The sequence below is a fragment of the Syngnathus leptorhynchus genome, chromosome 4, assembly GCF_054491065.1.
Source record: "Syngnathus leptorhynchus isolate UIUO chromosome 4, UIUO_Slep, whole genome shotgun sequence".
Taxonomy (NCBI): domain Eukaryota; kingdom Metazoa; phylum Chordata; class Actinopteri; order Syngnathiformes; family Syngnathidae; genus Syngnathus; species Syngnathus leptorhynchus.
Window position 1 is genome coordinate 2,423,548 of NC_141198.1, and position 12,475 is coordinate 2,436,022.

The window sequence follows — 12,475 nt, forward strand, 5'->3', positions numbered from 1 at the left end:
GTTAAAATTGAATGAATGAGAAATTAATGAATAAAAAAATTATGGCCAAGCGGGATTCGAACTCCCTCGCGGAAGTGGCTCGTGTTCAAAGCGCCATTGTCTTCTTACTGAGCTAAACAGCGACTTAGTGTTGCTGCGGTGGAATGATGCTATTAAACGAGAAATAAAAATGGTAAATGCCGTTAAAACGGTAAAATGATGTTTTTAACTTAAAATTAAATGAATAACTAAATGAATGAATGAAAAATAAATAAATAAAAAATAAAAGAGTTAAATAAATGAGTTAAGGAAAGAAATCATGAAAAAAGTTGTCAGATGTCAAAATTCGAACTCCCTCTTGAACGTTGCTCGTGTCTAATGCGCCATTAAGAATGAATGGGGGATTTTAAGGCACAAATTTGCTAATTATGCAAAAACGGTAAATGTTATGAACAAATAAAATACTAGCAATCATGCCGTGAATTTTTGGAACGTGTGAAAGTTGGAATGGGGTGAATCGGTTAAAGCATGTGGGAGTAGTTAGGTGTCAAAAAAGTGGGAGGAATAAATTGTTTAATAATAATAAGAAGAAAAATAAAGTAGAATAACAATAGTGTGAAGGCCTTCGCCTTCACACTAAAAATAAAGTAGAATAACAATAGTGTGAAGGCCTTCGCCTTCACACTAATAATAATTAAAAAAAATAAAGTAGAATAACAATAGTATGAAGGCTTTCGCCTTCACACTAATAAGAAGAAAAATAATAAAGTAGAAGAACAATAGTGTGAAGGCCTTCGCAGTATAAGTCGCCCCCTTACTCAAACTATGAAAAAAAACGCGACTTGTACTCCAAAAAATACGGTAGTTAGGCTGTTTGAGCTTTATGACTGCTTTATTACAGTGAGCAATAGCTAGGATTGTTTTTGATCCGGGTAGTGGGAAGTTCGCGGAAGCACCTCATCCACATAGCATGGCCAGACACAGTAGTGGCTGCTTTATTCTCTCTTCTATCCAATTCACATAGCATCAAAATGACTTATTCAATCCACCTGATATTGTCATCTGCATATTGCTTGTCTTTTCATGAAATGGCTTTGATGTGTGTGGAGTAGGGTTGGAAGATTCACCGATCTGCATCGGAAAATCGATACAACCTGTAAGATAGAGTTGCATCGCATCGTATCTCACTGGATCGCATTGTTTTAAAATTAAATCGTACTATATCACCGTATCGCAGGAGATGGGAAAATTGTATCGCATCTTATCATTGTCAATTCCGTGAATTGTGAATGCATCGAATCGTTGGCAGTGTATCGAGATGTGTATCGTATCGCTTTGATGGTGAAGATTCCCATCTTTAGTATACTAGGGTTGGGAAGATTTACCGATATACATCGGAAAATCAATACGACCTGTAAGATGCAGTTGCATCGTATCGTATCGCACTGGATGACATTCTTTTAAAATTAAATCGTACTGTATCGCACCGTATCGCAGGAGATGGGAGAATCGTATCGCATCTTATCATTGTCAATTCAATGAATCGTGAATGCATCGAATCGTTGGCAGTGTATCGAGATGTGTATCGTATAGCTTTGATGGTGAAGATTCCCTTCCCTAGGGTGGAGAATTCAGTGATGGACAACAAACGAACCCCTTCGGCTGCCTGACCTATATTAACGTAACAAAGGTCCCCTTTCGCTGCCTACAAACATGGCTCTAAAAAAACAACACTTTCATACGTGTTTTTGCAATTCCTAAATTCTAGACCCCAAAGTCTGCGTAAAATCGAGCTTGAGGTGTATTGAAACAGGTCTAATGATAATTTAAGTAAAAAACTCCAAGGTGCTACAGCAGCTGTCAAATTACCTTTTGGCCAGATCTGCTGCATCTTTGGCAGCAGATGCATTAACCAGCAGTGACACAGAGGAAATGCCTCCAGCCTTGAAGCAGTCGACAATCCCCTGATTCCTCTTGGGACAATAACCAAAATCATCCCCTGTTACCACCAGCAAAATCCTGGGCTGCGGCATTGTTGCGTGTTACTGTGGACAACAGATGGATACAATAAGAACAAAGATTACACTATTGTGAAAGTTGAAGTGGGAATCACAAAGTTACTAATGATATGATATAGTAATATTTTGGCAGTGAGAGAGTATCAAATAGTCTTGTCACAATACCAAAGTTTTCACTTTCATACTGAAGGAATGGGGTCCTGCCTAGCAACAAAAACAGATATGCTCAAACCTCATCGAATAAAGTACATAAGCAGACAATTATATTCACATATTAAATCAATAAAAGAAACATTTTAAGCATATAATTATACCTGCACACCAAATCAATAAAGAAGACGTAACTGGACATGTTTATATATGGTAATGACATGGGTTTTTATAACTTCATGATCTGATATGTATTTCTGTGCACTTTGAAGTAACAAATGTGTGTTGATAAATGGCCTAAATTGCATTACGACCCTTAAGGAACTATTTAATGCATGCTTGATGTTATTCTAAATCCCGGAGACTGCTCAAGGTGTCTAAGAATGTTCTGTACTTGAATTATATCTTATGTTTTGATTAATGCTTGATGTGACGTCGTATTTTGCCTAAGCTAGACGAATGTTGAAACATGTTGAATGTTCTGGACAGAAGAAAAATATTTTGACTCACAATGAAAAGATATGGTTGGAAGCATGATTAAACTAAGAATGTGACAAAGTTAGCAAATACATGGAGTGTCAAAAGAACAAACAAATGCATGAAAAGTGGTGAGTAAGAACTTTGCATAGTCAAGGAACATTAACGAATTGATGTCACACACAAAACTTCACATAAGTCCGTACAAAATGACAAAAGTGGAAGGATGATGAACAAACGAGAACTTGGTAAACTACCCCTACATTAATAAGATTTTAGCGACTGTACTAGTCAGTCCACACTTGAGGACAAAAGTGTGCATTATTCCACTTAAATAGGTCATAGAATTGCCTTAAAGGTGTTTCTACTACAAATTATTGCATATTATATTGAATTTTTCTCCAGCAAATGTTTACCCACCAAAAATTTCTGGTCACTTTTCTCACTCCGTAAAACGTAATGTCCTCTGATTGGTTCATCGGGTCTACATAGGGTGACTAGATCCCAATTCACCAGATGGAAGGCATGTTTGTGTGGGACAATGTGTGATACCAATGAATCAAGGTAGTCTAATAGAACTTTTGAAAATATAAACATTTCGATTCTGCCCCTTTGCTTCAACCTTACTATGCTTTGCCATTTGATTGATTCAGTAGTACATAATAACCTGCAAACAAAAACTCATATCTTATTTAAATGCAATTTTCCCAAGTTTCTTCATGTGAGAAAACAGTCAGCATGATGATGTCATGCTATTTCACAGTGCCTCTCAAGTTGCCGTGTCGTCTCACGTCATATTCACCTGCCTGAGTGACGGAAATATGACTCGAGCAGACTTCACAAAAAAATTTAGTACCGTAATTTTCGGACTATAAGTTGCGGTTTTTGTCATAGTTTGCGTGGGGGGGGTGACTTATACTCAGGAGCGACTTATGTGATTTTTTCACAAATTTTCAAAATTCAAAAATCCGCGATGTAGTGAAATCGCGATAAACGAACCACGATGTAGCAAGGGATTACTGTCATTTGAACTGCAAGTGACGTCACCCGTGCCGCGCAGCGGTTGTTTACATAAAAGGCAAAGGATTCGATCACGGGATGACGAAGATGACGAAGGGCCCCACGTACTACCGGCATTATTAGTGGCTTTGTAAGTGACACGGAGGATGAAGAGTTTGAAGGATTTCATGATTTGGAGTGACACAGAAGGTTTGAAAAACTATTATGGCTTTTACGCACGGCTGGTCCTTCTCGACGGGAGCTCTCTTTCACCTCCGTGGATGGAAGTCGGGGGCCGGCGCTCGGCCGTGTGGCTGTCCAGGGACGGTAGATGGGGCTCGGACATGGCTTTTACGCACGCCCGGTCATACTCTACAGAGCTTTCTTTCACCTCCGTGGCTGGAAGTTCAGTAGTTGTTGGCTCGTTGAACTCTTGTTTTGTTAAACAAAGAGCCGTTTACCAAACCCACGTCTTTCCTGGTACTTTGCTAACGCTACAATATCGTTATATACTAGATCTCTGCAGTGCACGCGCGGCATTGTTGACATAAAGAACGAGGAATTTGATCGATGGATTTAATGATTTGGAGTGACACAGATGGTTTGATAATATTGTTGTTATATAAACCCACGTTTCTCCTGGTACTTTGTTAACACTACAATATAGTTATATACTAGATCTCTGCAGCGCACGCGCGGCGTTGTTGACATAAAGAACGAGGAATTTGATCGATGGATTTAATGTTTTGGAGTGACACAGATGATTTGATAATATTGTTATATAAACCCACGTCTTTCCTGGTACTTTGATAACACTACAACAGTTATATACTAGATCGTTGTTGACATAAAGAACGAGGAATTTGATCGATGGATTTAATGATTTGGTGTGACACAGATGGTTTGATAATATTGTTGTAATATGATAGTTATTTGAAATATACTTTATATATTGTTATATGGGTCTGTGGAATAATTACAAATGCAACTTACAACGGGTCTGACGTGAGCATATGCGGCGCATACTCGGCATTGTTTACATAAAGCACGATCGATGGATTTAATGAATTGGAGTGACACAGATGGTTTGATAAACAAATTACACCTTTCCTCTCAGTTCCAACAGGGTGATCGGCAGCAAATTTAGCATGCTTTAGCTGAAAATATCACTCCAAATTCCTCTTCTATTATTTGACAATTTCTCATTGCAAATCAAACATGCAGGCAATCTTTCAGCATTGGCAATGAAAGCAAATAGTTCAGTCCATTCTTTCTTAAAGCCTCTGTTCTCATCAGCAATCTTTCTCTTTTTGCCTTTTGAATCCATGGCCCATCACTCACACACCTGTTTGTTTACAACTCGTCTGTGCTGTGTCGCAGGGTATGACGCAATTTTGCTATATGGCGTCTTTCTTAAATTCGGTATTTTTAATATATTTACAACTACATACATTTTCTTAGCATAAGAATTCTTGTGTCATGATAATCATCTAAAAACCATATTTAAAAAAATCACCAACAAAAAAAACCCCTTATTTTTCCATTTTCACGCATTTTTGCAAAAACTCCAGGGAGCCGCTAGGGGCGTGCTAAAGAGCCACATGCGGCTCCGGAGCCGCGGGTTGCCAACCCCTGCCCTAGGTCTATGTATTACATCTACATATTACGTCCTTTGGTGGTACAACAACACAACATTTACAGATTTTGGAATGAAAAGACTAATTACATAGGAGTATGTTTATGTTATAGGCATGTTTATATTTTTATGGAGGCTGGTTTGTTGCTTGCATTATGAACTTGATTATTAGGAGTATTGTGTATTGTGGTGGGCAATCGTGGGGGGGGGGGGGCAATGCCCCCCCCCCCCACCAGGCCACCCGAAGAGCGAGCCGTCTCGACATGCAATGTGATGTTAAATCAAGACCTTACTTGCGTTTCGACATGCCAGTGATGTTAAATCAAGACCTTACTTGCGTTTCATGTGCATGTTATATTTTTTGTACTGAGTTGAGTTCATGCAATAACAGTGTAAATTGGTAAACAAAAGCCATCCTTTTGTTTACATTAATACAATTTTGGAACATTATTTCCAAGGCTTTGGCTCTTCTACAAGTATGTTTTGTGTTATTTTGTCATGTAGAATTTATTTTGAGCTCGTTTTTTTTTTGCATTTTAATTGTCTGATTCATGCCAAGCTATGCACTTAGCTGAAACGGAAGGACTGTAGCTTGTAGATATGTAGAAAAAAAAAGAGTTCACAGAATGGTTTCATTTTGAAATATACCCAATCAACCTCATTCACTGACGCCCAATTTCCTGTCTGCGCAGTGTAATTTCTTCAGCTTCATGAGAATACGCATGCGTCCTCCAGATAAAATACAAGCCAACGAGGTTCCGCAGCCATTGTGAATTGACTCGTCAACTCCAATACTTTCTTTTCCTTGCGGCGTTCCGGAAAAGACCACACTCCAGCCATTTTGCACCCGATGTGAATTAGACGTTGAATGAACGTTTATTTTAAGTTCATATACGTCAAACAGTGATCAGTTAAAGTAACTATTAAGTATTCAGAAGTATGCATATACACGTGGCACGTGTAAAGATTAGATACCAGCAAAAAAAACGTGTTCAATAGGCAAGATGTTTTGATAATGAATCATGTGTTATTCTGAAGCACCGCGAATGGAAATGTGGACAGATGCCACTGGCATGGAAAAATGATAACATAGCAACAAAACAATAGTTCATCGTTGCACAAGACAGTTCACCAGGACCAAGGAGATGAACAAATGAGATTGTCTACGCAAATTGACGTCACCAAAAGTCCAAGGGCTGCCAAGGATGGGACAAGACGTAACTGGACTTTCAAAATACTCAAACAAGGATTGGACAAGATGTAGCAGGCCGTTTGGGTGAGGGGAGAACTTGACTTGGAGATATCCGTAAGAGGACAAGACTAATAGTCTCCACCTCTTGTTACGAAACAGAGTGACGAGTATAAAAATGTGAGTTGTTTGGAGGGGCGCGTTTCTTCCATGTATTGGGGAGAACGCCCAGCGCCGTACTGCATTTTCCTGAACGCAGACTTAATATGATCAGTTGAAATTGAACTAATCTGGTGTGAGTCTGATTTGTGTGGATATCTTTATCTTTAGAAGAAAAACAAACACGCGTTAAAGAAGCTGGACACAGGTAATTAGTAATGGTTGATGTAAGGCGGAAGGCCTTAGCATTCTATACGTAAACTTTTTCCAACGTAAGAGTAGGGATTCTGGAGGTTGCCGTCAGACCTTCCGCAATCTTGCAGAGAAGTTGTGTCTCAATCTTTCTAGCATACATTAAATCAGGGGTGTCAAACTCAAATTCACAGTGGGCCAAAATTTTAAATTGAACAAAGCCGCGGGCCAAGGTTGAACAAATGAACCTTTTAATATGGAATCAAACAAGTTTTGATTTTACAATGAATATTGAACAAGCAAGGCTTATATAACTTAAAAGTGCAGGCGTGCAAAATCAAGTTGATAATAACACTAATAATACTAATACTAACAATAATAGTAATAATAATAATGATAATAATAAAACATATCAATGGCATATTAAATAAAATTGAAATAAAAATTGAATGCCTCCTTTCCGTTTGCAGCCTTCTGAGGTAAATGTCAAAATTAGCTTCTTACACATTCTAATAAATTTGAAAATAAAATAACATAACAACTATGAATAAATCAACCATTCAGGCTTTGGAGTAGCAAGAAAAAGTGCATAGAAAATTCCAGAAAAGACTTAAACTGGCGGTGATTGAGACCTTTGTGTTACTGTGGACATAACATCCTCCATCTTCAGCGCTTTACCACACAGGGATTCTTGATGTAAGATGCAGTGATAAACAGATAATTCACCTGCACAGTTCTCTTCGCGCATCTTTTCACAGATCCTGCCCACCAGTCCATTCCTTTTACCACTCATGGTTGGCGCATCATCAGTGGTTAATCCCACAAGTTTATTCCACGGAAGGTTTATTTCAGTTACACATTTTCAAACCTCCTCAAAGATTTCTTTCCCTGTGGTTGTGCTTGTTCACAAACCTTCATCATGCACTTTTTTACAAACTCTCCTTCATTAAAGGGTCGGGCTGATTTGGCGATTTCTTGTGCCACGATATAACTTGACTTTACAGCAGCCTCACTTTGTGTTGTGGCTTTTGTGAAGATTTTCTGTTGTGAAATCAAACCTCTTTTCATCTCCTTAACTTTCTGGCTCCTTTGAGCCGTGTCCAGGTCCTTATATTTGTCCTGGTGTTTGGTTTCATAGTGTCGTCTAATATTGTGCTCCTTAGTTACTGACACATTGGCTCCACAAACAAGACAAACAGGTTTGTCTTGTATACATATAAACAGATATTCTGTCTCCCACCTGTCCAGAAAAGTTATATTTTCTGCCTTTCTTTTCGCCATTTGTTGGTAGGGTAACACAGTGACAGCTGTCGTTTGAGGTCGCAGTGTGGGGGAGAGGCACGGAGATGCAGGGTGTGCACATAGACTGTATATAAGAAATGAACGTAACATCCGTGACGTCACCCATTAGTTTGTGGACAGCTGCTCGGAACCCAATAGTATCGAATCTAGGCAGCGGCATCTTGAAAATTTCAGGTGCATTCTGGGAAAAAATTAACACGGATTCTACTTATATGGGCATGAGGCGGAGTCATGAACGGACGTATGGGCGCCAAAGCAACAGCAGACCATTATGGGATTTGTAGTACAAGCGATGAATGCAGTGTTACAGCGCTGCCGCCGTATAATACCGGCAGGCCAGCTCTGAAGTTAATTTGAAATTGCCTCGCGGGCCAAATATAATTACACTGCGGGCCAAATCTGGCCCGCGGGCCAGGGTTTGACATCTATGCATTAAATGGTTAAATTGAGAGGGCAACCTCCTGGTAATTACTATTAGCATAGCGAGCATTAAAGATAAAAAAAACAGAGACAAATTATAATTGTCACGACTCGTCCCTGGTTGTTTTATGTGTATATGTTACCATGGTTTCTGTTAACGTCGCCCCTCCCCTCCTGTGTCACGTCACATCTATGTAATCACAGTCACCTGTCTCTCGTTGACTATCGTGTATTTAAATCCTGTCTACCCCTCACGCCCCTGTCGGATTATTCATGCCTCTTGTCTGTAGTCTCGTCTGTCGTCTCTGTTCTCGTCGTTCATGTCTTTCTGTTCCCGTCTCTGTTCTCGTTTGTCGTCTCTTGTCTCCAGTCTCTGTTCGTTTCTGTTCCTGTTCCAGTCTGCTAGTTGGTCTGTCTGTTCCCCTTCATCCTCTATTCCAACTCCCTTTTCCCTCAATAAACCCTGGTCCAAGCTGCATTTGGTCGCCTTGCTCCATTCCAATCCGTGACAATAATGGAACAGCAGAAAAACCTCAGCGTTATGAAAGGAACCATGTATGCCATGAGGGTTAAAAGGATTATTTTATTGACTGCATGTAAGCGTTGTCAAAGAATCCAACCGTTTGTCGAATTATATTATCGCCAATATGGCGCTGACCTTTCAACTCGCTCGAGTACTGAATGTCCTGAGTAATATAACCTGTACCCATAAACCTGTTTAGTTTGTTTATGGGTACAACAATAAACGGAGCTAAGACAAATCTTAGCTACACAATTAAAAATGATAGATTACGTGCTTTGAAATCAGATGTTACGGATAGAAGTTTGTTCAATTTTTGTTTGTTACTGTAAAAATGGTAAAAGATAATACAAACCTTGCAAAACCTCAATCATTTATAGAGGTGGGGGAAATTTCCGATTCTTAGATTTATCGCGATTTGGCCGTGGAAGAAGAAGAATGATTGGCAAACATCCAAATTCTGATTATTTAAATATGCCAAGTAAAGCGGAACTAAAAGACAATAAGCGCATTCTCCAAGACGCTATTCGGAACAGACCGAGAGCACAGTGGCACACTCAGCACACTTCCGCAGTACACTCCTCCAGAAAAAAGAAACCAAACATGGCTGAGCCTGAGATATTCAAGCCATTTCGCCGAGAGATTCGACCTGCTCCTAAAATTTTTAAAGCAGAAGTGTGGAATCATTTTGGATTCTACAATGTTGATGGAGAAATGAATTGGACAAAAGCTACGTTGTATGCAAGATTTGTCACGCTAAAATAAAATATTTTGGCAACACAACGAATATGAGGTGTCACACAGCACGATTCCACCCTACAGAGGAGGTGGGAAAGCCGGCAGCTGCTGTTGCTACTAGCAGCCAGAGAACAATTGAGGACGCTCTGAGTAAGCTGCCAAACACATCGCAAAAAGCCAAGCGAATTACGAAAGGCATCGCGGAATTCATTGCAATGGGTTTGCAACCATACTCGGTGTTAGAGAATCTGGGATTTCGGAGAATGATGTGGCTGAAGTTCTGTTGATTCAAAACACTATCTGGCTTCAGTGACACATTCCAAGTCCAAAATTCAGTCACGAATGAGAATGTACTTACCACTAGGATATAAAGGTAGCAGATATTTCTGTTTTGCTTGGTATAAAACATCTGCGGTTGTTCTGTGATGAGATTGTTACAAAAAGAATTGTAGCGGGAAAAGGTTTGCAGCTCAGAGATTACTCTCTCCCCTTCAGCACTATCCACTCTTTAGCAGTTGTCCTTTTACTTAAGTTATGATGTGTTCAGTAACAAAATGTGCATACAGCATGCTCACTCGAGCGACAAAGCGCAGCGGTACAGTGGGCGACGCCATCTTTGTTTACACTAAAACCACATCACTGCAGTAAAAAAAATTACTGATTGGTCAGAACCATAAATCATGATGGGCCCAGGGCATATTTTTAAAGATCCCCGTCAACGGAGAATTTCATTTTTTGTGAACATCCTCTTCGTTTTTCAAAAAATCAAAACAAAAAATGTTGACACTCTTACCCCTTGCTAAATTTTATTCATCTGTGACTTCTTGTAGGTTAATGGGTCGAGCTGGCAACTTGCCTAGAAACCGACATGCATGACTTCCCTGTCAGCCATAGACGTCTATTAGACGTCTGGTCTCGTAAAGACCTAATTTAGGCATCTGAAATTGGTTTTAGTATAGACCTAAAATAAATATCTAAATTAAAAACGTTAAATATGATCATATTTTGAAATTTAAAAGTCTGAACCAGCAGTATGTCGTATAAATAATGTACAGAAGTTGTTTGGATTTGTGTTTAACAAGCATATTGATCCGTACATGTGAATTGGTTATTTCTGTAACCTGATATAGACCTCTATTTTAGGTTATTTTATAGATGTCTAAATTACATCTATATATAGACCGAAAATAGACATCTAAATTAGGTTATTTTAGGTTACTTTATAGACGTCTAAATTACGTCTCTATATTTAGACCTAAAATAGACGTCTAAATTACCGTAATTTTCGGACTATAAGTCGCCCCGGAGTATAAATCACATCAGCCATAAAATGCACAATAAAGTGAAAAAAAAAAATCTATAAGTCGCACCGGAGAATTTATTTGTCAAAATCCAACACCAAAAACAGACATGAACCAGCAACAACAGGCTAAACGATACGGTATGCTAACGTGACATATACACAAACGAGGAGCTGAGAATGGGCCTGACGTAACATTCAGAGTTATTCAAGTAAGTATTACATAAATAACACGTTTATCAAACCATCTGTGTCACTCCAATTCATTAAATCCATCGATCGTGCTTTATCAAAGTTCAAAGTTCGCTTTATTGTCAATTTCTTCACATTAAGACACACAAAGAGATCGAAATTACGTTTCCCACCGTCCCACGGTGATAGACACAGTATACAACACATACAATCAAATAGCACAAAGAGTAAAAACGAACAGACAAGAGGAATGAATAAGTAATAAGCAAATAACCCAAATAAATAAACAATAAATAAATAAATTGACAAATAAGAGCAGCAAAATGGAGCAAGCATGCTAATAGCAGACAGCCAGACCATAGCGCAAAAGAACGGGACGTTATGCAGCCAAGGGTGGAGGGGGTAGGGAATTCAGGATCCTGACAGCTTGGAGTATGAAGCTGTTTCTGAGTCTGGTGGTGTGGGAGCGCAGGCATCTGTACCTCTTCCCAGAGGGCAGAAGGTCAAACAAAGCGTGAGCGGGGTGACTCACATCACACACAATCGCGGTCGCCTTGCGGGTGAGACGGGAGGCGTAAATGTCCTTCAGGGAGGGGAGTGGAGCCCCGATGATCTTACTAGCAGTGTTCACTTTGCGCTGCAGGGCCTTCATGTTGTAGACATCGATGTAAACAATGCCGCATATGCGCCGCATAAGCTCACGTCTGACCCGTTGTAAGTAGCATTTCTAATTATTCCAGACCCATATGACGATATATAAAGTATATTTCAAATAACTATCATATTACAACAATATTATCAAACCATCTGTGTCACTCCAAATCATTAAATCCATCGATCAAATTCCTCGTCCTTTATGTCAACAACGCCGCGCCTGCGCTGCAGAGATCTAGTATATAACTATGTTGTAGCGTTAACAAAGCACCATGATAGACGTGGATTTATATAACAACAATATTATAAAACCATCTGTGTCACTCCAAATCATTAAATCCATCGATCAAATTCCTCGTTCATGTCAACAACGCCGCGCGTGCGCTGCAGAGATCTAGTATGTAACTAGATTGTAGCGTTAAAGTACCAGGAAAGACGTGGGTTTATACAACAATATTATCAAACCATCTGTGTCACTCCGAATCATTAAATCCATCGATCAAATTCCTCGTTCTTAATGTCAACAACGCCGCGCGTGCACTGCAGAGAT

General features: G+C 39.4%; 1 protein-coding gene across 3 annotated transcripts in view; it reads right to left on the reverse strand.

The window, feature by feature from the left end:
• Positions 1 to 12,475, reverse strand: part of ydjc (YdjC chitooligosaccharide deacetylase homolog) — a 62,295-nt gene that overhangs the window by 34,747 nt on the left and 15,073 nt on the right. For all 3 annotated transcript variants that reach the window (XM_085908997.1, XM_085908999.1, XM_085908996.1), the window contains exon 2: positions 1,849 to 2,024. In XM_085908997.1, the coding sequence (XP_085765123.1) occupies positions 1,849 to 2,012 (164 nt within the window). In that variant the 5' untranslated portion in view covers positions 2,013 to 2,024. The remainder of the gene's footprint in view (positions 1 to 1,848; positions 2,025 to 12,475) is intronic.